A 24,685-nucleotide genomic window follows, 5' to 3' on the forward strand; every position below is an offset into this window, starting at 1 on the left:
GAGCTCCTAGAGTCAGCTCCTGCTACAGGGCAGTTAGCAAACACCCAGAGCTCTCTGGAGCTTGCTGAAGCACCTGACTGGGGGCTCCAGGAGGCCAGAAGAGCATCCTGCAATGTCTTTGAAGGAGTGAAAGAAGGAGACTGCCCCTCTGCAGAGAAGACTCGTAAGTAGAGGCTCCACACCCCAGAGGCTGGTGCCCATCCTCCACTGGAGGCACAAGCCGCCTCGGGAGCTGTTCCGCGGCTGGAATTGAAAGCTCCACTTCCCCAAAACAGGGCAGGAAGAGATGGTTGGGCACCAATTTCAGCTATTGATGAGGAAATTCAGTGGGTGACTGTATAATCCTGAGAACAGCTAAACTTTGGGCCTGTCAAGTCAGAAAGAGGCCGGGAGCCGCCATCTTAACTCTGCGCCTGGCACGAGGGGAAGCGGGATGGACTGAGGATCCCAGTGCTGGTGGGGACCGGCTTCTTCCCATCCAGATCATAATCCAGGTTTAGCCTAGGCCCCAGTGCCACCTCCAGCAGGGAGGAAGCTGCGGGGACCTGCGCCAGCCTCTCCAGGAAATTACTGGCCAAGCCACAGAGGCCGGTGATTATCCTACTCTGGTGGCATGAGCTGCCCCAGGACCTGTTCTGTGACAGGAATTGGAAGCTCCATTTCCCAGAAACTGGGGAGGAGGAGATGGTTGGCTGCCGATTTCAGCTACAGAATGGGAGACTTGACTGGATAAGAGATAACCCTGGGAACAGGGAGGTGTGAACCAGCCCAAGTCAGAAAGAGGCCAGTAGCTGCCTTTCTGACTCCGCCCTAGCCTGAGGGGAAGCTGGGCTGACTGATATGCTCAGTGTCAGCAGGAACCAGTTTCTTTCATGCAGATCAGCCTGCAGCCTGGTTAGGCTTCAGCCCCACCTCTGGAGGGGAGGAGGCTGAGGAGCCCTGCACCAGCCTACGCAGGTAACTGTAGGGAACTTTGGCTGGCATAGGCTGAAAATCATAAGTCTACCAGGGCAACTGCAGTCATCTTGGACCCACACTGCTTAGATGCTGCCCACACCTGCAGCTCCATCCCCACCCCAGGCAGGGGAGAAAGGGATGTGAAACTTCCTCAGTCTCTCTGGTCAACTACAGTCTAGGCCTGCATGTGGATTATTTCACATAGCTGTGACTCTGTCCCTATCCCTAGCAAAGGAGAAAGTTGGAAGAAGCTTCATTGGTCCCTGGTGCAATGAGGGCAGCATGAGCCTCCACAGCTTACAGCAACAACTAATATGCTTGGCTCCTACTGTATAACCAGCAAGGGAGAAACGATAGGAGGCAGAGAAAAACTGCACCAAGAAAAAATACTCTAGTAAGCCAGATGGGAAGACACCAACAAAAAATTATAATCCACACCAAGAAACGGGAAGCTATGGCCCAGTTAAAGGAACAAGATAAGCCTCCAGATGACATAAAGGAGTTGAGAGAACTAATCATAGATGTTCAAACGAAACTTCTTAATAAATTCAATGAGATGCCTAAAGAGATTTAAGGATATTAAGAATACATTGGATGGGCACAAAGAATTTGAAAGCATACATAGAAAAATAGCAGATCTTATGGGAATGAAAAGTACAATCAATGAAATTAAAAGAACATTGGAGGCGGCGGACTTGGCCCAGTGGTTAGGGTGTCTGTCTACCACATGGGAGGTCCGGGGTTCAAACCCCAGGCCTCCTTGACCTATGTGGAGCTGGCCCATGTGCAGTGCTGATGCACGCAAGGAATGCTGTGCCATGTAGGGGTGTCCCCCACGAAGGGAGCCCCACACACAAGGAGTGTGCCCCATAAGGAGAGCCACCCAGCGCAAAAGAAAGTGCAGCCTGCCCAAGAATGGCGCTGCCCACACGGAGAAATGACACAACAAGATGACACAGCAAAAAGAAACACAGATTCCCATGCCGCTGACAACAACAGAAGCGGACAAAGAAGACGCAGCAAATAGACACAGAGAACAGACAACTGGGGTAGGGGGGGAGGGGAGAGAAAGAAATATAAATAAATCTTTAAAAAAAAAAGAACATTGGAATCATATAATAGCAGATTTGAGGAGGCAGAAGAAAGGATTGGTGAGTTTGAAGAAAAGGCCTCTGAAAGTGAACATACAGAAGAAGAGATGAAGAAAATGGAAAAAATTGAACAAGGTCTCAGGGAACTAAATGACAGCAAAAGGCATGCAAATATCTGGGTCATGCGCGTCCTAGCAGGAGAAGAGAAGGGAAAAGGGGCAGAAGGAATATTTACAGAAATAATTGTAGAAAATTTCCCAACCCTATTGAAGGGCATAGATATCCCTGTCTGATAAGCACAATGTACTCCCATCCAATAAAACACAAACAGACCAACTCTGAGACAGATACCCATCAGAATGTCAAAGGCCAAAGACAAAGAATTCTGAGAGGAGCAAGAGGAAAGCAATGCATAACATATAAGGGATATCCAATACGATTAAGTGCTAATTTCTCACCAGAAACCATGGAGACAAGAAAACAGTGGTATGATATATTTAAGATACTACAAGAGAAAAACTTCCAGCCAAGAATCTTATATCCAGCAAGACTGTCTTTCAAAAATTAGGGCGAAATTAGAATATTCACAGATAAACAGAAACTGAGAGAATTTCTAACCAAGACACCAGATTTTCAGGAAATACTGAAGGGTCTGCTAGAGCCTGAAAAGAAAAGACAGGAGAGAGAGGCCTGGAAGAGAGTCTAGAAATGAAGATTATATCAATAAAAGTAACTAAAAGTGTCAAAAGAGTGGTGAAAATAAAGTATGACAGATAAAACTCAAATAGTCAGGAATAAACTTAACCAACGATTGAAAGCACTTGTATTCAGAAAACTGCAACTCAATGTTAAAACAATTCAAAAAAGGCCTAAATAACTGGAAGAACATTCCATGCTCATGGATTGGAAGACTAAATATCATTAAGATGTCAATTCTACTCAAATTGATTTACAGATTTAATGCAATCCTGATAAAAATTCCACCAGCATTAAAGAAAAAAATTGAAAACACAATCATTAAATTTATTTGGAAGGATAAGGAGTCCTGAATAGCCAGAAACATCATAAAAAGAGAAAGTGAACCCTCATCCCCAGACTTTAAATCATAATTTACCTATAGTGGTAAAAATAGCATGGTACTGGCCTAAAGACAGACACAATAGACCAATGGAACCAAATTTATGGTTCAGAAACAGACCCTCACAGGTATGGTCAAGTGATTTTTGACTAGCCTGTCAAACTCACACAGCTCAGGCAGAACAATCCATTCAAGAAATGGTGCTGAAAGAATTGGACATCCATAGCTGAAAGAAGGAAAGAGGACCCCTACCTCACACCTTATCCAAAAATTAACTCAAAATGGATCAAAAAACTAAAAATAAAAGCAAGAACCATAAAACTTCTAGAGGAAATTATTGGGAAATATCCTCAAGACTTGGTGGTAGTTGGTGGATTCTTAAAGGTGATAAGAGAAGGACTGAGTGGACTACTGATGTTTAATGTATGTAGAAGTTTTAATTAGCTTTACTGTAAAATTGTGGAAATGTATCGAGTGGATTGTAACACACAGTAACAGCTAGTTTATAAATGGGGAATGTGACTGAAAATGGTAGTCTATTTATGTAAATGCCAGTTGACAGAATGCTTGAGAATAATCTAGGAACTGGATAGCACAGTAAACCAAGAGGTGGGTGAGAACTGTGGTTGATGGTACAGATGCATGAGTGTCCTTTGTTAGCTAGAATAAATGTATATCACTACTGCAGGGTATTAGGAAAGTGGAGAAGCATGGGAAAAATACAGCTGGAGTGACCTATGGACTGTAGTTAGTAGTAATAATATAATATTCTTGCATGTATGCAAAAGATATACTGTGTTGATACTGAGGCAGTATGGAAAATGTGAGCCAAATGTACACTATGGACATGGCAATAATCAGATATTATTTTATCTGTAGCAAATGACACACCACATTGTGGTGTATGGATGGAGGGGTGTTGTCTGAGAATTCTGCACATGTGCATGACTCTTTTATAAGTTTACAACTCCTGTCATAAAAAATATATTTAAAAAAATAATAATACGGTGGGTTGGGGGAAAACATACCAAATGTAAGGTAAGGACTATGATTAGTAGTAAGATTTTGACAGTGTTCTTTCATAGTTTGTAACAAATGTCTCATGACAATGCGAGGTGTTGGTGGAGGGTTGATTATGGGACCCCTGTATGATGTTATGCATGTTTGCTTTGTAAGTTCACAACTTTTACTATATAGTTAATTTTCTATGTATGTGCATATATAAATATAAAGATAATAATTGGATTGGTTGGGGGAAAAATACTTTGTTTAGTAGTAATATTTTGACAATGCTCTTTAATCATTAGTTAAAAAGGTTTAAAAACAATGCACATTATTGGTGGTAGGGTGAGATATTATATGTTTGTTTGATGTTATATATGTTTGTTTTGTAAGTTCACAACTATTATACATTTACTGTTTATGTATGTTTATGTATGAGTGATATATTTCAATAAATTTAAAAATATATATAAGAATTTACAAAAGGAGCTTAAATGATCTTACATTTCAAAAGGATCTTTCAAGGTAATCCTCAAACATTGTTCTGTTTTGTTTTTTTAAAAAGATTTATTTATTTTTTTTATTTCTCTTCCCTCGCCTCCACCCCTCCATTGTCTGTTCTCTGTGTCCATTCACTCTGTGTTCTTCTGTGTCTGCTTGCATTGTCTGCGGCACCAGGAATCTGTGTCTCTTTTTGTTGTGCCATCTTGCTGCATCAGCTCTCCATGTGTGCGGTGCCACTCCTGGGCAGACTGTGTTTTTGCATGAGGCGGCTCTCCTTGCAGGGTGCACTCCTTGCACGTGGGGCAGCTCACCACACAGGTCAGGAGGCCCTGGGTTTGAACCCTGGACCTCCCATATAGTAGGCAAATGCTCTATCAGTTGAGCCAAATCTGCTTCCCTCAAACATTGTTTAAATCTCACTGCAGGGTAGAAAGTAGAAATGAATACTGGCTCCTTTCCAAAGGACAGACCTCAAGATGGTCCTGATTCTGAGCCCTAAAGATCATCTACGTCTTATTTAAAGAATCTAGAAAATAACCTAATTCATACTGATGGATTTCTTCCCAAAAATTTCCTCACATCCATTGTCTTCCAGTTGAGGTTACATAGCACATTAAATTAAAAATGGTCTTTAAATAATTCCTCTAAAACCTCCATTTTTACTAAGGAAGAAACTAAGGCCTGAGAGCCATAGCGGACCTTAACTCACAGAGAGAGACCGTGTCAATCTCTGGATTCCAAGGCCCTGTCCTACTGTCAAAGCCCACTGTCTCTATTCATAAAAGACTTCTATGGAAGATCTAACACAATTTTAAGCAAAAAGGAACAATTTCCTGGCAACTATAATTAATTCATCAGCACCTAGAAAAGGGAATAAAGATGAATTACAATCATCCTCCTTCCTGTGCTACATAACCCCAAGTGATCTTGGTTATAAGGTGAGCTCTTTGCTGGCAATCTCACAACCAGAAAGAACTGTAATGTGATTTGTAACAAGGTCTTGAGTAGCTCCTGGTGGAAGAATCCGTCTGTAGGATTATACATTACTCCACATTCCTGAAAGCCTTAATGCTGAGTACTTATGGTTATGAGGCAATTGATCCAGAAATAATTGATGCCTGTTCTAGAAGATCTGGGTCTTGTAGTCTGGGTCTTGTAGTCCATGTCACTATGAGTGATCTTTTCCTTCTTAGTGAAAAATAAAAGAAGAAAGCATAAGAACCAAACCTAATTCATCCCTCATTCTCCATCTTTGCACAGGACTTGTAGATGTGTCAACTCAACCTTACTAGTTTAGGCCTCCACCGCATGAGAAAAAACTCCCTGATGGTAATTTAATCATCTCTTAAAGCTGGGTAAGAAAACTGTACAATTAACAACCTCAAGGCTCATCTACCCATCATAGCTGGTGCGGGGTCCTGAGGTCCAAGTGAAAACTTTAAATCCTTAGCACTGATGCCCTCACAAACCATACACACAACTTTCTACTCTTTGGAAAAGTACCTGAGAATTTTCTTTTCGCTGTTCCCCATTTTGGCATTATTTTGCTTTTGGTGGTTGCCTTTTCACTAATTTCTTTGTAAGTTTATACATTGCTATGCTAGGTTAAATGAAAAGATAATTTTAAACTTTGTATGCTCAGGATAATTACAGCTATGTAAAAATATAAACAGATTCCCAGCATTTCCTTTTCTTTGGTTAAATTCATAGAACTATTTTCCATGAGGTAAAAGAGTCATAGCAGAGTCTCTCCATACTCATTGGAGTTTTATATGATCCTTTTTGGAAACACAATTGTCCAATCCTTTCTTCAATCTTATAATATAGATTTTATGCCAAATTTAAGTGCTAAGGATTTTTTCTTTAAATTTTTTATTTTAAAATAATTTCCAACATACAGGACAGTTGCAAAAATAATACAAAACCCATACAGATAAACCAATAATTTATTTCATGCTAGAGATTTTATTACAATTAGAGCTTTAATATAAAAATCAGAACTAGGTTGTAATTAATTTCTATTATATTTGAATTATTGTTTACATTTATAAATGATTGTTGCTATGCTATTTTTTGTAATTGATTATATTAAATCTAACCTGGCCTTGCACTCTCGTTTAAAATTTATAATTTCTTTAAATATGTTTTTCTATTTATTTTACAATTTTACCATAAAGGACTTTTTTTTTTTAAGAGTTATTTTTTATTTATTTCTCTCCCCTTCCCCCCCCATTGTCTGCTCTTTGTCCGTTCGCTGTGTATTCTTCTGCATCTGCTTGCATTATCTGGCAGCACTGGGAAACTGCATTTCTTTTTGGTTGTCATCTTGCTGCATCAGCTGCCGTGTGTGCAGTGCCACTCCAGGGCTTTTTTCATGTGGGGCGGCTCTCCTTACAGGGCGCACTCCTTGCATGTGCGGTATCCCTAGAAAGAGGGCAGCTCTGAGGCACACAGCACTCCTTGCGCGCAGCAGCACTGCTCATGGGCCAGCTTACCACATGGGCCTCCCTGGACCCTCCATATGGTAAATGAACGCTCTACCAGTTGAGCCATGTCCGCTTCCCAAGGACTTTTTAACAGTTAGAAAAAAAAGCCATTAATTGCACACTTTGTATGTGAATATAGCTCAATAAAATTGTTTAATAAACAAATAAATAATTGTGCAAGAATAGCCAGAAATAGCAGCTATGTACAGCAGGGGAAACAGAGAGACTGAGAGGTGAGGAATTTTCTTGTCTGTCTGTTTTTTGTTTATTATTATTCTTGAAATAATGAAAATGCTTTAATAATGAGTGAAGTGATGAATGCACATCTATGTGATTATACCAAATACCACTGACTGTACACTTTGGATAAATTGTATGCTTTATTAATATGATTTGTTTTAAAAATAAATAAATAAGCAAATAAAAAAAACACATGCAGAGAAAGCAACATACAACTCCCAGATACCCAGATCCACCAATTTTAACATTTTACGTTGCCATATCATTCTGTCTATCCCTCTATTAATCCATATATTTACCTATGAATTGATCAATGATCAATCTATCCTATATAGCTGAGAGTAGGATATATACTTAATACTTGAATAATTAATACAGCTATTTACATTTCCTCAGAATGAGGATATTTACTTAAGAATGATGATCGAGTTCGAGAAATTTAACATCAATATAAAGCTTACAATCTATATTTCAGTTTCTTCATATGTCCAAATAATGTTCTTTTCTCCTCCATTATCAGGTCTCACCAGGATCATGTCCTGCACTTAACTGTCTCTTTAATTGCAGAAACATATACAGTATAAATTTTCCCATCTCAACCACTCCCAAGCAACCATTCCGTGGGATTAATCATATTCAAAATGTTGTGCTAAAGGGGTTTCACCCACAATATATTTTAATTCAAAATTAGCTGTGATGAGATTTTTTTAAAGCATCTCCAAAAGCAGTTCATTTTATTCTTCATAAATGTCTTAACTATTTAGGGGTTTTTCTTTACACAGAAATAGTGTCCGTGGTTTGGACTTTGGGGGACAGAGCGATACTGTAGTATCAAGAGAGCACGAGCAAGCTCAGACTGCACTGCAGACGCTGCGCACGAGGCCTCTTCGGGGTCTCTCCGCGTAAGTTGGTGTGCTTGTGCTGTCACGTCTATTACCTGAGAAGGGAAGATGGCCCCTGGGCTTGAGGGAGAAAACAAGGAAAACAGAGAGGATATTATGGAGCCTTTTTCCCCTGCGCAGCCTGAGGAGCTGCTTGACTCCTTAGGGAGACCAGAGGGAAGCTGAAGAGCCATCTTCCTGAAAGACTTGTGTGACTCGGCACAAGCAGTGCCGTGCCTCAGATGACAAAAGGACAGAGTTGGGGAGAGTCACACCCCTCACCTTCCTCTGCCACAGACCACAGAGCAGCCCTGCCTGTCCAGAACTGCAGAGGAGGCTTCCCGTGCTCACCGCAGAGGCGGCATCCTGTGCTCGCAGAGCATAGCGCAACAGGAGGGACTTGGCCTCTCCCTTAAATTGCTTGAAGCAGAGGCCACATCCCTGTGCACATCCTCTGGGACTCCCAGATGTCACTGGGATGAGAGTGCTGAGATCCTGGGCGAGCAAAGGGTGCCTAGCTGCCAATGAGCTCCGGGCCAGGAAGTTAACCTGTGTTTGTGTTTAGAGTCCCTTAGATGCTCCTTTCCCAGGAATTGGCTCCATTTGTCACCTCCAAACAGTCGCAGCTGGTTTTTCCCACCCTCACAGCCCAGCTCTGCTCATTGTATTGTTCTCTTGGTCTCTCTTTTGCTGACCTGCCTCAAGCCCAAGTCCCTCTGGAATGAGGCTTTCTCCATTTCTTGCTCACATCTTCCAGAGATTGAAAATAATTCTGACTGCTTCCTAGGGTCCCACTATTTGCTGGCTGACTGGCTGCCTAGTATGAACACCAGCTATTGCTTGCCTCAGAATACCTGGAATTACATTCCACTACTCATTGTGACCTTCTCTACTCAAGAACCATGGACCACGATTCTCCACATCAGCATTTCCTCTAAGCTCCCCCAAGCCCCCACACCATGGCTAAGTGGTTCATGCCTGACTGTTTCCCAGGATTACTCATGCTCAATGGGCTGCTAAAGAGACCAAACTCTGAAAAATCCTATCAGTGGCTAAAATTTCACTGACATGAAAACCTAAATGAAAATAATTTATAGCCTCTTTTTTTGTTGTTGTTATAAAGACAGATATATTCTATTCTCTTCTTATTGGGGATATCAGGAAAAATCCCCAAACAAAACAGAAAACATCTAGCCACAACCACATGTCAATTTCCTTTGGTGTGGAAACTGAGGGTATAGTTGGCTATGACCACAAATGAACTGTCCCCTTTCTTGCAGGATATCTGTGTCTGCACCAAGGAAAAATGAGTTGTGTCTACTCATTCCCTCTTCAAGCCCCTTTTGTGTAATAAACCTCTGTCCTTGCTCTTTTGATATTTAAGCATCCCATAAAGAGATCGGGGAGAAGTTTATCCTTTGATATAAGCAAGTATTACTATGGGCCTCAAATTCTACATGAAGGAGAATAACAGAAAGGGTCTTTGCTGGAAGAATAGAAGGGTGACCAACTGTCCTGACTTTCCCAAGACTGAGGAGGTTCCCAGAATATGGGACTTACCATTTTAAAACGAGTATAGTCAGAGGCAAACTGGAAAGAGTTGCTAATGCTAAAGGACGATCTGATGGAGACAGAGGAGATTGCGTAACTGAAGCTGCTGGAACCCCTCATTTTTCATCTCCCACACCAAGGGAGTCTGGGCTGTGGGGTTCAGACCTTTGACCACTGTAGATTCCCACCTGGGCCAGCAGTCTGGGAACAGTGAGGGTCCTCCTGGACTAAGTACCATTTGGTCTCTGAGTACAATAATGACCAGTCTCGGTCATTAAACTATAACATTTATCTCATTTTGGGGGGAAAAAATCAAACTGTGGCCTGGCAGCACAAATCTGACAGTTCTGAAAATACTAGCTTCCAAACATTTTTTGATTGCATAGTCCTAACAGTCAAAAGATTTATAAACCTCCATATATATATACTTATCCTCCTACAGCAGAGGTGCCTCGCTGACCAACACAGATGGTGTTGCTGCAAAGTGGCTGTCTAGCCAGGGACTGCATTTCTCAGCCCCCTTGGATGTGGGCTACCTCTTGCCAATGGAAAGTGAGTGAAAACAAAATATGGCACTTCTGGGCCAAGTGGTTAGGTAACTGATGTGTGGCCTGAGGACCTGGAAGAGGGCAGAGCCATCAGATGGAAGGAGCCTGGGCCTCTCATTGACTGTGATGGTATGAAGATGTATCATGTCCTTAAAGTTAATCCACTAATAGGTTATAGGTAAACATGCCCTTAAAGTTAATTCATTAATAGGTAAAGCTATCAAAGGTAGGACCTTTTGACTAGGTTACTCCATTAAGCCATGGTCCAGGGTGGGTCTTAATCCTCTTACTGTAGTCCTTTATGAGAGAATGTAATTCAGAGAGAGAAGAGAGAAGGTCCTGGAAGCAAGGGGCTAAAAGCGACAAAAACAGGTAGAGAAGGGAGAGACCAGCAGACACCACCACGTGCCTTGCCATGTGACAGGGGAGTCAGGATCTTTGGGAAGACAGTATCACCTTATGATGCCTTGATTTGGACATTTTTCTCAGCCTCAAAACTGTAAGCTGGTAGGTTAATAAACTCCCCATTGTTAAAAGCCAACCTGCTTTGTGGAATCTGCATTTTGGCAGCCTAGCAGACAAAAACATTGTGACTGTCCTTCCAAAGCAGTGTACTGCACACCCCTGAGCTGCCCGGACCATTGACAGAGCTGCCTTGGCCTTGGTTGACCATCTCTAGGTCCTGGGAAGTCTTTTGGCTTATTCCACTGATCAGGGGTCAGAGCAACGGGTTAATATGCTCAGAAAAGGCTTGGGGATGAGAGATTGCTGGAGTTCAACTTTTTATAAAGATGTGTAACTTTCTCAATTGTCCCTTGTCAAAGAGTCTTGAAGGGATAAGGGACTTGGGCTGAATACACAAGAAGGAGATTGCTGCTGATGACAGGAGAGCATGGATCTGGCCCCGCTCCTCAGTGGTGCTGGTGATAAGGAGCTTATGAGCAGATCAGGGACGATACTTGACATTCACGCACATCTCCACCGGCTCTATTCACCTGGAGACTCACGGCCATTACCATTTCCCCCAGCTAGTATAACAGAAGCTATTCAGTTAGAGGATGCCAGAGTCTCATCATGGAAAATCATTCTCTTCATAATAACTCAGGGAATATGTACATTTATTGCTTCCAACTAATATTGAAGATGATTACACATGTAAGAAAGACAGAAGTATGTTTACTGTTTCTCTCCCTCTCTTTTTTTTTTTTTTTTTCAATTGACTACAAAAAGTCAGTGACCCACACTACTGTAATTCTACTGTTGCAGGATGTTTGAAAAATTATTATCCTTGTGAATTTTCCTTTTCTCCATAGTTTTTAGACATGCATTAATGTCACTGGTTTTAATTGCCTAAATTTCAGCATTAGAATTCAAAGTGACTATAAAAGGTTAGTGACAAAGAAAGAAAGAAATAAGGAAAGGGAGTAAAATGAGGCTAATATTTCTTAAGAGGATACAGATTCAGGATGGTTGTGGTTACTTCTGTGTTGTGGAAGGTTAATTTAGGGATGGGAGCTAAATAATTCAGCACTAAGCAAATAGGGGTACAGTAACAAAAACTAAGAGGCAATTCTTCTGTCTTACCCAGCACTGATGAAACCACTGCTGGCATCCTACGTATACACTTCTAGGTTCAAGATTTAGAAATAACATGAAAAATTTTAGTCTAAAGAGAACAACCAAAATCTTTCAATGGTTGAAAGAAAAGCTAGGGAAGTGGACTTGGCCCAGTGGTTAGGGCGTCCGCCTACCACATGGGAGGTCCGCGGTTCAAACCCCGGGCCTCCTTGACCCATGTGGAGATGGCCCATGTACAACGCTGATGCGCGCAAGGAGTGCCCTGCCACGCAGGGGTGTCCCCTGGATAGGGGAACCCCATGCGCAAGGAGTGCACCCCGCAAGGAGAGCTGCCCCGCGCAAAAGAAAGTATAGCCTGCACAAGAATGGCACCGCATACACGGAGAGCTGACACAACAATATGACACAACAAAAAGAAACACAGATTCCTGGTGCCGCTGATAAGGATAGAAGCAGTCACAGAAGAACACGCAGCAAATGGACACAGACAGCAGACAACTGGGGGGGTGGAGGGAAGGGGAAATAAAAAATAAATTTTTTAAAAATTAAAAAAAGAAAGAAAAGCTAAAGAATTAGGGCTACCTAGCCTCATAATATAGAAGATGAAAGCTACTTAATGCTCCTTAAGCATAAGAAAAGGAGTGAGGCTAGCAGCCATTCTTCTGTTACAGTGAGAAAGAATCAGAGGAAATGTATTTAAATTGTGACAAGATCTATTTATTACTTGTATCTTTTTTTTAGATGTGTAAAAACCCTATTATCCGAAGGGTTCAAGATACTCAAATTAGACAAGATAGAATTTTCTAAGTTTAGCAAGAACATGGAATGGCCATTGATGAAATTATAGTTGATATTTCACAATTTTTTAAAAAAGTTTTCTGAAAGGACTGCAAAATGCTAGAGGGAGTCATCTATAAGCTCTCTTCCTTTAGCTCCATCCCTGGAAAAGGAACCTCAGGATAACCTCAGGTAGGCTGGTGTGACAGTTTGAACCTGGGTGAACCCCAAAAATCATGTCCTTGGAACTAATCCATTCCTGTGGTTGTAACCTATTGAGGTGAGACATTTTGATTAGATTACTTCAGTAGGGCAAGATCTGGGGTGAGTCTTAATCCTCTTATAAAATCTTATAAAAGCCTTTAAAACCACAAAGAATATGGAGGGAGACACAAAGAGAAACCCACAGAAGCTGAGAGAGAAAACCACAAAGCCAGAAGCTGTAAGTAACAAAACTAGGGAGAGAAGTGACACACCAGACACAGCCATGTGCCTTGCCATGTGACAGAGTGATCCAGTTTGCCAACAGCTGGTCTTCTGGGAGAAAAGCATCACCTGGTGAAGTCTTGATTGGACATTTTCACATCCTCAGACTGTACACTTATAAGTTAATAAATCCCCATTGTAAAAGACAACCCCATTATGGTATATTGCTTCCAGCAGCTTTTAGCAAACTGAAACAGCTGGGCTCCACAACAGCCATCTTCGCTTGGCAACTGAATACCCGGCCTGAGGTGACCTTCAGACAAGAAACAGGCACTTTAGTGGTGGTCCAGTGAAGGAAACACTGCACTACGGGCAATCTGAGGGGTGGGGTGACTTCTGGTGAGACCTCAAATTCCACTTAAAGGCAGAAGTAGGCATAATATCAAGATTCTTGGCCACGCTTAGGGCAAAACCGGCCAAAAGGAAGCGGGTGGGGAAGAAGGTACCATTTCTGTTCCGGCCAATGCCATAAGGACCTTCAAGGGAGGTTAAAGGGCCTGCAAACCTTTGGTCCAGGGAAGTCAGGAGAGTCAGAAAAACAAGTGCATTCCTTCTCTACAGATTTGCAGAACTCAGGAGAGCCTCTACTGGCTAGAAGAACAGGTAGTAGCCAAGCAGAACAGGAAAGAATTAGTTATCCTGCCCACATACCTCAGGCTAAAGTTTAAAACGGCTTCACTAGCAACAAATTTAATCTGGTTTGGCCAGATTTATTCTAAACATTAGACCCTAAGGCAAGAATTGGGCTAGCAATGTAGAATATTCGAGAAGAAATGCAGACCATCTCCAGTCACCCTTCAATGAGAACCCAGAACAATTACTACGAGCCCTTAAAGGTAATTTATGGCTCTACACCCCACCCTCCATCCCTGATCATTTGTTATAATTTGCTAATCTCTCTCCATTCTTCCATAATTAATTAAACACTTCTGAAAAGGAAATTGGATTTGTATGCTTATTTTATAAGCAGCTTAAGAGAAAATTTGGAAATGGTGTCACACTTTTTCTTTAGGACAAGAGGAGCCCAGTTATAGAAAAAGCAATAACCTGAAAGAAAATCAAATTTGTGGAAACTTCTAGAATGGGGGATGTCGAACCAAGAAGTGTCCCCTGGGATTTAACCTGTTGGAAGCAAAGCACCCACCAACAGGAAGTTCTCAGATTATGAAAGGCAAACCGGAATTTCCTCCTGCAGTGATTTTTATAAAGAACACAGTATCTCCCAAACCTTAAGCATTGATATATCACTGTCAATTTTTAGCCTCTCCATGTATCACTTTCTAATTTTTTTACTTAAACAAATTAGGAAAAATGGAATTTTACATCACTACAAGTGGAAAAGAGTATCATTTTCTAAATAAAGGATAAGTATGAAACTAAAGCCTATTAAAATAAGTGAATAAACTCTTAGGAAAAATGAAATTTTACATCACTACAAGTGGAAAAAGCATAATTTTCTAAATAAACAATAAGTATGAAACTAAATCCCATTAAAACAAACAAGTTAATAAACTCTAGATACCATTGATTGCTGAAAGCTCTGAGCATGAGACTTTTTGTTGACTGTGGGGAAATTAGTGTCGAGAGGTGTTAAGAGCATATCAGGAAGACTTCCTGCTAAATATGGCAAAATGAACCTGGGTTTATTTCCTCTCCCCTCGAAACCTCACTAAAATGCCGGTAAAAGATTTTTAAAAATAGGTATAAAGTCATCAAGAACAAAGAGCAAGGGAGCAGATGTCAGCTAATTTCAAAAGGAAACCTGTGGAGGAAGAGTGCAGCAAGCTAAAATCCTCCGTGCCTATAGAAGGGAGGGCCAGTGAAAATGGAGATAGTCCTTATTCCAAAATTCCAGGAGGCTGAGGAATTGGGGGAACCTGGGTGGCCAAAGGTAGAAAAGAAGAGAACTTAGTTGGAAGACTGTATAAGGAGGTCCTCCGCAGCTCCTCACCACACCCTCCCCTACTCCCACTTGAACAGGAGATGGGAGGTTCATTATCTGAAGAAATTGAACCAGAGAGTCTCTGGGGGACTCCAGGAACAGTGGAGAGTGGGGGTAAATTCTGTACTGAAAATGAGAATCTCCGGACTTCCCAGTGGAGAATCTCCCAGCCTTTACCCACCTAGCTCCCAGACTACTATAAGTCCAGCCTATTATACCCTGCTCCCCCTTCACCCTCCACAGATTTAAGTTCTTGCTCGAGAAACAAAATGGTCCCAGAGAAATGACATATTGATAGGACATTTGGGGGTCGCTCAGAAAAAAGACTGCCTCCTGAACCATACCCCATAATGAAGCTGACCACTCGGGAAGCACCACTCACACACGCAGTTTCCAATTCACTTTTTTTTGTGCCTTCTTTCTTTAATTTACACAGAGAGCAAAACCAAAGTCACTTGACATTTGAGTAAAGCCTCTACCATCTCCTCTGCTCAGTCTCTTTGCTAGAGCCTTGCCATCTCCTTGACCTCCAAATGTCAGAGGGCGCCAGGTTCAGCCCTTGGTCTTCTCTTTTACCTTAAAGATTTCATCCAGTCTCAAGTTTAAAGTCCCTTCATGTGCCAGCATCTCCTGAATTCATATTTCCAACTCAGATCTGTCCCCTAAAATGTAGATTTGTCTGTGTAGCTGCCTACTCTGTGTCTCTACTTGGATGTGTAAATAGCACTGCCTTAGTTTAGCATGCAATGATAAACAATATGGATATCTTAGTGGATCAAAAGGTTTAAAGCTTCTCCTTCGATGTAGCATAAGCCGTGTTTTAGGCATATATGTCAAAACTGAACCTCCTGATCTTCCTCCCCAAAAAACTGCCCCTCCTGTACCCTTCTGCATCTCAGATCATCTCAACTTCATCTGTTTGGCTCATGCCAAAAACTGAGAGTCACCCTAGACTATTCTCACACTCTATATTGTTTATATCAGGAAAGTCTATTGGCCTGACCCTCAAAATGTAACCAGCATCTGACCATTTCTGTCAGTGGAGAGCACTGCTATCTTCTGGCTTAAGCTGCTGTGGTCTCTCACCTGGATTTATGTAGTAGCCTCCTCAATTTTCTGCTTCTACCCATGCCTGCATATGGATTATTCTCAGCAAAGCAGAAGAGTGATCCTTTTAAAATAAAAGATCATGTTACGCCTCTGCTCAAAATCCTAAGGCTTAATATTGTGAATGTCACTAACATCACTGAATTGTACACAAGAAAGTGGTTAAAATGTGTTATTTTGTGTTGTGTATCTGTATATCTGGTACCAGGATTAAAACTTTTTAAAACATGGCCAGATTAGCTAATGTATTTGAATGCACTGAGAGGAGTTTTCAGTTCTGTTGAGGAGTTGGAGATGAAGTTAAGCAAACAAAGAGGCAATTACTAACCCCTGGGGCGGGGGAATCACACAAAAACTAACTGTAATCATAGTACACTATTTAGCTCAGTTTTAAACATTATTTACTTAATCATAATAATATAAACATTGATCATTGATTTAGCTCAACAAAGTGATAGCTCTCTACTAGAGGGTTGAGGTAAAGAAAAGAGGAGGTGAAGTATGAAACTTTCTTCCACAAAAGGAAGTCAATTGATATTGTCTAAAACTTGTGAATCCATCAATAGCAATGGCATTTAGAAATACGTAAGTAAATATCAAAAGTAATAGTCAAAAGGGGTGAAAGTGGTCATCTCTGCAGATAGAGTATGTCTGAGGGAGATGGGAGATGGGGCAGTTATTTGTTGTTATAAGGCTTATAATCTTAATTTATTTTCAGACCATGTACGTGCATCTCTCTGATAAAAAACAAATATTAATTTTGAGTGGGGGGCATTCTAGCATCAAACCAGTACTTTCCACTTGATATAACCGTAAGGAGACAAATAGAATTGAAATGGGAATGGCTGTCTCACCATGTTGTTCAAAGTTATTTAAAGTCATGTCTGTTCATCTCTTAAAACTATCTCTTGTACTAACAGTGGTATATTCATCCCACACTTTCAAGCCTAGGTATAGGTAGAGAAATCCTCCTTGGAGCAAGAGGATGATGGATAAAAGACCACTGTTTTCAGCTCAAGAACTATGACATATCAAAACTGATTCAAGAAACAATAAAAGGAAGCGGACTTGGCCCAGTGGTTAGGGCGTCTGTCTACCACATGGGAGGTCCGTGGTTCAAACCCCGGGCCTCCTTGACCCGTGTGGACCTGGCCCATGCGCAGTGCTGATGCGCGCAAGGAGTGCCGTGCCATGCAGGGGTGTCCTCTGCCTAGGGAGCCCCACGTGCAAGGAATGCGCCCCGTAAAGAGAGCCACCCAGCGCGAAAGAAAGTGTGGCCTGCCCAGGAATGGCGCCGCCCACACAGAAAACTGACACAAGATGATGCAACAAAAGAAACACAGATTCCCATGCCGCTGACAACAACAGAAGCGGACAAAGAAGAAGACGCAGCAAATAGACACAGAGAACAGACAACTGGGGTGGGGGGAGGAGGGGAGAGAAATAAAATCTTAAAAAAAAAAAAAAGAAACAATAAAAAGCATGAATAGTCTAATAATTATTAAAGAAATCAAATCCCAGTTTAAAATTTTTCCACAAAGAAACATCAAACCCAGATCATTTTACAGGCAAATTCCATACAACTTTGAAGGAACACATTCTTCTAACCACATTAAAATTCTAGGAGAAAATAGAACAGGATGATTCCTCCAACTCATTCTGAGACTAGTATAATCTGGATACCAAAATTAGACGAGGGCCATGTAAGAAAGAAAAATTATAGGCCAACCCCGCTCACGATCATAGATGAAAAATCCCAAAGTACTAACAAAAGAACCCAGCAATGTATAAATAGTAATACACATACTGTTTTTAAAGCTCTTAGTTAGGGGAATAAAATAAAAAGGGAGCCCTAGCGACTTGCAGCAGGCAAATTTGTGGTGTTTATGGTGGAACATTCTGGGCAGATCTGAAAAGCAAGGAGCATGCAGTGAACGAAAACACTGAATACATGCAAAAGTGAAAGCTTGCTTCTTGCAGATTTCTGAATTAGCAATTAGGGAGTGATTCCTGGAAAAAAGGGCAGAGGATAATACTGACCCACCTCTGCTTTGAATGAGAGAGGAAGAAATAAAATATACAAAAGATGGAAAATTGGGAACATACCTAATCCAAGTTGAGTCTACTGTACTCCAGGGGCCTAGAGGAGCTTTGGGTCGAGATGCCATCTAGAAAATGCCTGAGAGATGCACAGTAGCTCCTCTGCCCTCAGCCCTTTCTGAAAATACACACTGCTGGCACTGTAGTATAAGTGGGTAGAGACTCTGTGTACTGGTTACCTCAAACATCAAGACTCACAGGATGGATTCTGGTCATGGAAAGTGGTTTATTATGGTGGGATGTTGCAAATGAGCCTGGAGTCTTGACACCTCTTTCGCATAAGCAAGAATTGCATGTATGTAGCAGACCAAGATCCCTTAAGAGTGTGAGACACTTTCCAGGTGGAGTAGAGCTGAACAGAAAGGCTTTGTAAAATCACCCTGTCCTTAGGTACAAACTTGGAAACTGCATTCAGAGATTCCCCATCCCCAAATCTTAGTATCTTAATGACTTTTTCTACTATGAACTTACTGTGCACGAAACATCCTCTCAAACTCTGGTAACCCAGTGACTGCTGGGGGCAAAATTTTGTATTTTAATCTTGCCTTTCCAACCTTCAAAGCAAAATAAACTGCAAGTAAAGAAGAATTGTTTGTTAAAGGTGAAGCACATCATTAGTTATTAGCAGAATGCAAATTTAAATGACCATGTGATTCCTCTACACACCTATCAAAATACAATAAAAAAGACAGACCATACAAAGTGGGAGCAAAGATGTAAGAGCAACTGGAACTCTCATACACTGCTAGTGGGGATGTAAAGTGGTACAATCACTTTGGAAAACATTTCAGAAGTGTCCTTTTGTTGTTGTTGTTAAACATACATCACTGTATGACTCAGCCTGTTCATTTCTCTGTATTTATCCATGAAAACATGGATCTATACAAAGTCTTGTACACAATGTTCACAGCAGCTTTACTTTTAACAGCTGAAAACTGGGAACAACTCAAATGTCCATCAACAAGTGCATGGATAAACAAATTGTGGTATATACATACAATGGAATACTACACAACAATAAAAAGGAATAAATTATTGATACAGGCAACAAATGATTGACTCTCAAAACAATTATGCTGAATGAAAGAAGTCAGCCAAAAAAAAGAGTACTACTGCATGAGTTCATCAATATAAAATTCTCAAAATGCAAAAGAATCTGTAGTGACATAAAGCAGATCAGGAATAGCCCAGAGAAAGGACAGAGCTTGGAGAGAGGGCTTACACAGGGACACAAGAAAACTTTTGGGGATGATAGATATTTCATTACCTTGAAGGTGGTGATTATTTCACAGATACATACACACACAAAACTTACTGGGTTGTATACTATATATATATATCTGCTCATATATTCGTCAATTATTCATTAAAAAAAAGCTGCTTCTTTAAATAAAAAAAAAAATATATATATATATATATATATGGTGCAGGAATAATGAGGAATTGGAAGTTTCCCACCCGAGTTTTGATACCAACAGCCCAAGGAGCTTTCCTTCTTCTGACAACAGTCCATTCCCTCCTACAGCCTTTTGTCCTATTTTTTTTTTTTTTCTGTTACTGACTCCCTGCCTGACTCATTTCCTTGTTATAAAATGGTTATGACTTTCTTCTCCTTCACTGACTGTATGGAAGTTAATTGGATTATTAAACTCTGAAGCCCTGAATCACTTTCGTCTTATGAATATTCTGTGGACCTCTTTACCTTCAGACCAGCACTTCCTCCTTCATCAGCCTCTCTCCTCATCTTCCTCTTTTAGCTCCATCATTAACATCTGGGTCAGTTTTTTCCCCCTTGAGAGTGTTTCTTCCAGTTTCAGCTCTCCAACACTATTCCCCATCTCACTTATTTTAGTACCCAATACTCATTTCCTACTTGATAATGCTTTAAAAATAGTTTCCTTTTAAATCTCTGTACCAACTTGGTAGCTTCAGTCTTTAAATATTGAACCTGGTTTAGTAAGGGCTCTCACAGCAGGCCGCTTCTTTACCCTAATCTTCCTCCGCTACAAACAAGCTGTTGTTTAGGATTTAAAAGCTCAAGCCGAACACCTGAAGTGTACAAACACTTAGGAATGGAATCTTTCTGATTCAAAGCACAGTCACATCTCCTGGAGCCCGAGAGAGAAGATGAGAAAATGTGTGGGATGTGGCCAGGGCTGTTTTCAACCCTGAGCTAAATTCTTTTAAGGCAGCCTAAGTCTGGAGAGGCAACAACTCTTGAGCCCAGTTGGAGCCAAAGAGGGGGATTTGTCTGTCAAGGGGTGTGATGGTTAGGCTCAGGTGTCAGCTTGGCTAGACAATGGTGCCCATTTGTTTGGTCAATTGTCACTGGCCTAATTGTCACTGTGAGGCTATTTTATGGACTTAAATCATCAGTAAGTTGATTGCATCTATGACTGATTAGATCTACAATCAACTGAGGAGATTGCTTTCAGCTATGAGAGATGTCTTCTCCAATCAACTGAAGGCCTTAAAAGAAGTGGTGACTTCAGCAGTCAGAAGAGAGGATTCCCATCTCTACTTGGGTCAGCCAGCTCCTCATCGAGGTCCTTCATCTGAGTTCGGGCCTGTAGCCTGCCCTATGGAATTTACCCTTGCCCATGTCCTCAGTCACACGAGACACTTTTATAAAATCTCATAATATTTACAGGTATCTCCTGTTGGTTGTTTCCCTTGGGAACCCTATAAGTACAAGGGGGTCGGGACTTGGCCATTCTGGACACTGCTGTTACTGGGGCTTCTAATGTGCTGCTTAGCCTTAGAGAAAACACTCAGTAAGGTTTCTTGTTTCCAACTATAAAATGGAAACAGTGTGATGCGTGCTCATAGGTTTACAAATTAGCAGTGGCCCAAGAGCCTGGAGCCTCAACATGAAGCTGTGAATAAGTAAAAACTTTGGAAGTGCCACCTTTCTCTAGGCTGTTAATTGCACCTGGTTGGTACTTGTCTGTGACAGGAGCAAATGTGAGGAATGAGCTTCAGGAAATGGAGCATTCCTACTGGAGAAGGTACTGGAATCCCTTCTTCACTCGCTCCAAAGAAAAGGCCTCAGTTTGGCTGAGCCCCCCAGCGTGGAAACCCCTCTCTGTTCTCTCAGGTCAGGGGCTTGGTGGACCTCATGATGAGTGTGGAAAGGTTATTTCACCTTTTTTTCTGGACAGTTTCAATTTTATTTCCCTTCTTATGAGTTGATTAAAATCTACTTGAGAGTAATCCCCTTGTGCTTTGCCTGTCTTTCCTCTTTCCCCAACTTTCTCCAGAGGCAAGCATGTCTGCTGGGAGAATAAATCGAGACCCCCTCAGTGCCCACCCAGGCACAACCAGCCTTCTCCACCAGGTGCTTCCTCTCATTCAGCAGAATCTTCTCCATGGGGAAGAGAGCTGAGGAGGGAAACTAACAGTGCGAGCAACACCCTGGGCAGGACGCCACGGTGGGCATTTCATACCCAGGATCCTGTTTAAGGGCAGAGGGTCCTGGCCAGGGCATATCCAGCTAGTAAGTGGCTGGGCCAGAGACACAGAGACACAGCTGCCTCTCCCATGACACACTGTATTCCGTCTCCATAAACGCCTGTTGGGATTTGAATCATGTTCCCCACAAAAGGCATGTTCAAGTTCCAACTCACTTGAAAATAGGACCTTCAGTGGTCCTATTATTTGCTCAGGTGTGCCCACACTGAATGAGGTGGACCTTAATCCAATATGGCTGAAACCCTTATAAGCAAAGGAGATTGGACCCAGAAGGAGCAGGCAGAAGCCAGAAGTCAACGGCGCCCAGAAGAGAAAGGAGAAGCTGCAGCCTTGTGCATGGCCATGTGAAAAGCCAAGGAAGCCCAAGACTGCTGGCCAGCCTGAAGATACCAGCCCCGGGGGGGAAGCAAGCCTTCTAGGCTCTGAAACCGAGGCAGCAAATTTCTGTTGTTAAAACAAATCATCATGGGAAGCGGACTTGGCCCAGTGGTTAGGGCGTCCGTCTACCACACGGGAGGTCCACAGTTCAAACCCCAGGCCTCCTTGGCCCATGTGGAGCTGGCTCACGCGCAGTGCTGGTGCGCACAGGGAGTGCCCTGCCACGCAGGGGTGTCCCCCGCGTAGGGGAGCCCCACGTGCAAGGAGTGCACCTCATAAGGAGAGCTGCCCAGCGCGGAAGAAAGTGCATCCTGCCCAGGAATGGTGCTGCACACACACAGAGCTGACACAGCAAGATGACACAACAAAAAGAAACACAGATTCCCGTGCCGCTGACAACAACAGAAGTGGACAAAGACAGAGAACAGACAACTGGGGAGAGGAGGAAGAGGGGGGAAAAATCTTCCTTTGGTATTTGTTTTAAGCAGCGAGGAAACAAAAACACCACCAGACAGAGGACTTTGGCAAAAACAGCAATTCTGGTTCTTCATGCCAGCAGGACAGTTGTCTTTTGACTCATTCTCCCTTCTCCTTTCTCCATTTATTTCACCCCAATATTAAACACTTCCTGTCTACCCCACACCATCCTCCAATCTCCTGTAGTCTGTTCCCGCCCCACCCACCGGCATCCCCCAGCTCCCTGGCTTTCTGGCCTCCAGTCCACACACTTCCCAGCATGAGCCAGCAGACAACAACCTCTTTTTGAGGATGACAGAACCTCTGTCAGCCCAGGGCCCCCGTGGACCTGCTCCCCTGCTCCCTGCAGTCCTGGGATGGGGACATGGGATACAAGTGTAGGTCCAATGCGCCAGGGCGCCAGGTCGTTCCTGTAGACCTAAGTGCTTCCCTAGTGGATAATAAACATCCTGCTTTACTTTGGAAAAGACTGTGATTCAAACCACATCACGTGTGTCGTCAGGTTTAATATTTTCACAAATACGGCAACCAGACTGGCTGGGCGAGACGTTCAGTGCGTGAGACGGCCTGGGCTTCCTTCACGGTGAGGCCTCGCTGCTCCCCGCTGGAAGGGGAAGCTGAGCAGTGTACGCCACCCAGCCCTATTCCCTGGCGGAGCAACACGCGTCCTCGATAGCAAGTCTTGCTCAGACCCGTTTCTCCGCTTAGCGAATCAAGTCGGTATCATTAAGTAGGATAACAGGACTTGAGCAAGTGTGACTTCCGGGGAGAAAAAGCCCTCTATTTAACCAGGCAATCGGGATCCTGAAAGTCCTGGTGGGAAGGCGTTTTCAAAAAGTTTAGAATTAAATTATTTGATAATTTAAATAATTAGAATTATTTAATCTGAAGTTCCTATTTCAGTGGGAGATTTTTACAAATCTAATAATCTAGACCTGCCATATGAAATTTAATTAAGAAAAACACATTGATTTAAAATCTAAACAATGGTTTAGAAGCAGGAACATTTCGCCTTAGGAACACACATTTCGAGTGAGTGTTTAGATCCCACTTCCCCAGGCATTTGAATGACGGCTGTGGGTTGTAACCACAGATTATGATAAAGCACAGGGCACTGCAGACCTATAAAGTCCCAGCTGGAAGAACTAATCCCAGGGCTGTTCCCAATCTCTGCCTGTTGTCCCGGCTGGAAGAACTAATCCCAGGGCTGTTCCCAATCTCCGCCTGTTCGGGGAGGCTGCTCTGTTGAGAAGCCTGGGGCCAAAGACGAGAATGAAATCCAAAGCCAGCGAGCAGCACAGTGCCCACAAGCCCCTCCAGAGGGCCGTCTAGCTCAGCTCTCCTTCCCTCCCTCCCCCTCCCCACCCCCTCCCCCTTTCCCTCTCTCCGTCCAATCCTTCCCTCCCCCTCTCCCACTCTCACTCTCTCCCTCTCTCTCTCTTTCTCTCTCTCTCTCACACCCACACACTTCTTCGGACTCTTACTTTGCTGAGAAGCAGAGAGAATGGAGACAGCAGCCAGCAGGATTGAATTCTCGGCCATCTTTCACAAGGAAGTTCTACTTCCTGAACTAGTGGTGGAAGAGCAGGGGAAGATAAGGCGCTTTTCAAAGCTTTGCAGGGCTGGGCCTCCTTAAAAGGTAAACAAAGCTGAGGAGAAGGGGAAAAAAAGACTGCTGCAAACAGTTGATTGACCTTTGCCTTGGAATAAGAATGAAGAAGGAAGGTAGCTCTGGGACTGCCAAGCACAGATCTTTATCCTGCGGAACTTACTTTCTGAACTTGCTTTAAGAAAATCTCCCCCATTACTAGCACTCTGGCCCTTCAGCCGCAGCAACTACAGTTAAGCCATAATCTCAGCAGATTCACAGTCTCCCCTCTCCCTTACTGCCCTTCCCCCTACACACACACACACACACACAGCCTTGCCAACACCTTTCTCACCTCCACTGTGGCTAAAGGGAGAAGGAAGTGTAACCAAGGTTAAGAATTAACAAATGAGTATGATGACTGAATCATTATATAGAAGCCT

The 24,685-nt window shown here is 42.5% G+C and overlaps 1 protein-coding gene across 2 annotated transcripts in view; it reads right to left on the reverse strand.

The window, feature by feature from the left end:
• MGST2 (microsomal glutathione S-transferase 2) overlaps positions 1 to 24,302 on the reverse strand; it is a 28,388-nt gene extending 4,086 nt beyond the window's left edge. The window contains exons 1-2 of one of the 2 annotated variants that reach the window (XM_004471946.5): positions 24,139 to 24,298; positions 18,800 to 18,899 (exon numbers count right to left, since the gene is read on the reverse strand). In XM_004471946.5, the coding sequence (XP_004472003.2) occupies positions 18,800 to 18,899; positions 24,139 to 24,196 (158 nt within the window). In that variant the 5' untranslated portion in view covers positions 24,197 to 24,298. Of the gene's footprint in view, positions 1 to 18,799; positions 18,900 to 24,138 lie in introns of both variants that reach the window. The other variant, XM_012530445.4, reaches the window with a different exon arrangement.
• Between the last annotated feature and the right edge of the window lie 383 nt (positions 24,303 to 24,685).

This window comes from Dasypus novemcinctus, chromosome 1 (assembly GCF_030445035.2).
Source record: "Dasypus novemcinctus isolate mDasNov1 chromosome 1, mDasNov1.1.hap2, whole genome shotgun sequence".
Classification (NCBI taxonomy): domain Eukaryota; kingdom Metazoa; phylum Chordata; class Mammalia; order Cingulata; family Dasypodidae; genus Dasypus; species Dasypus novemcinctus.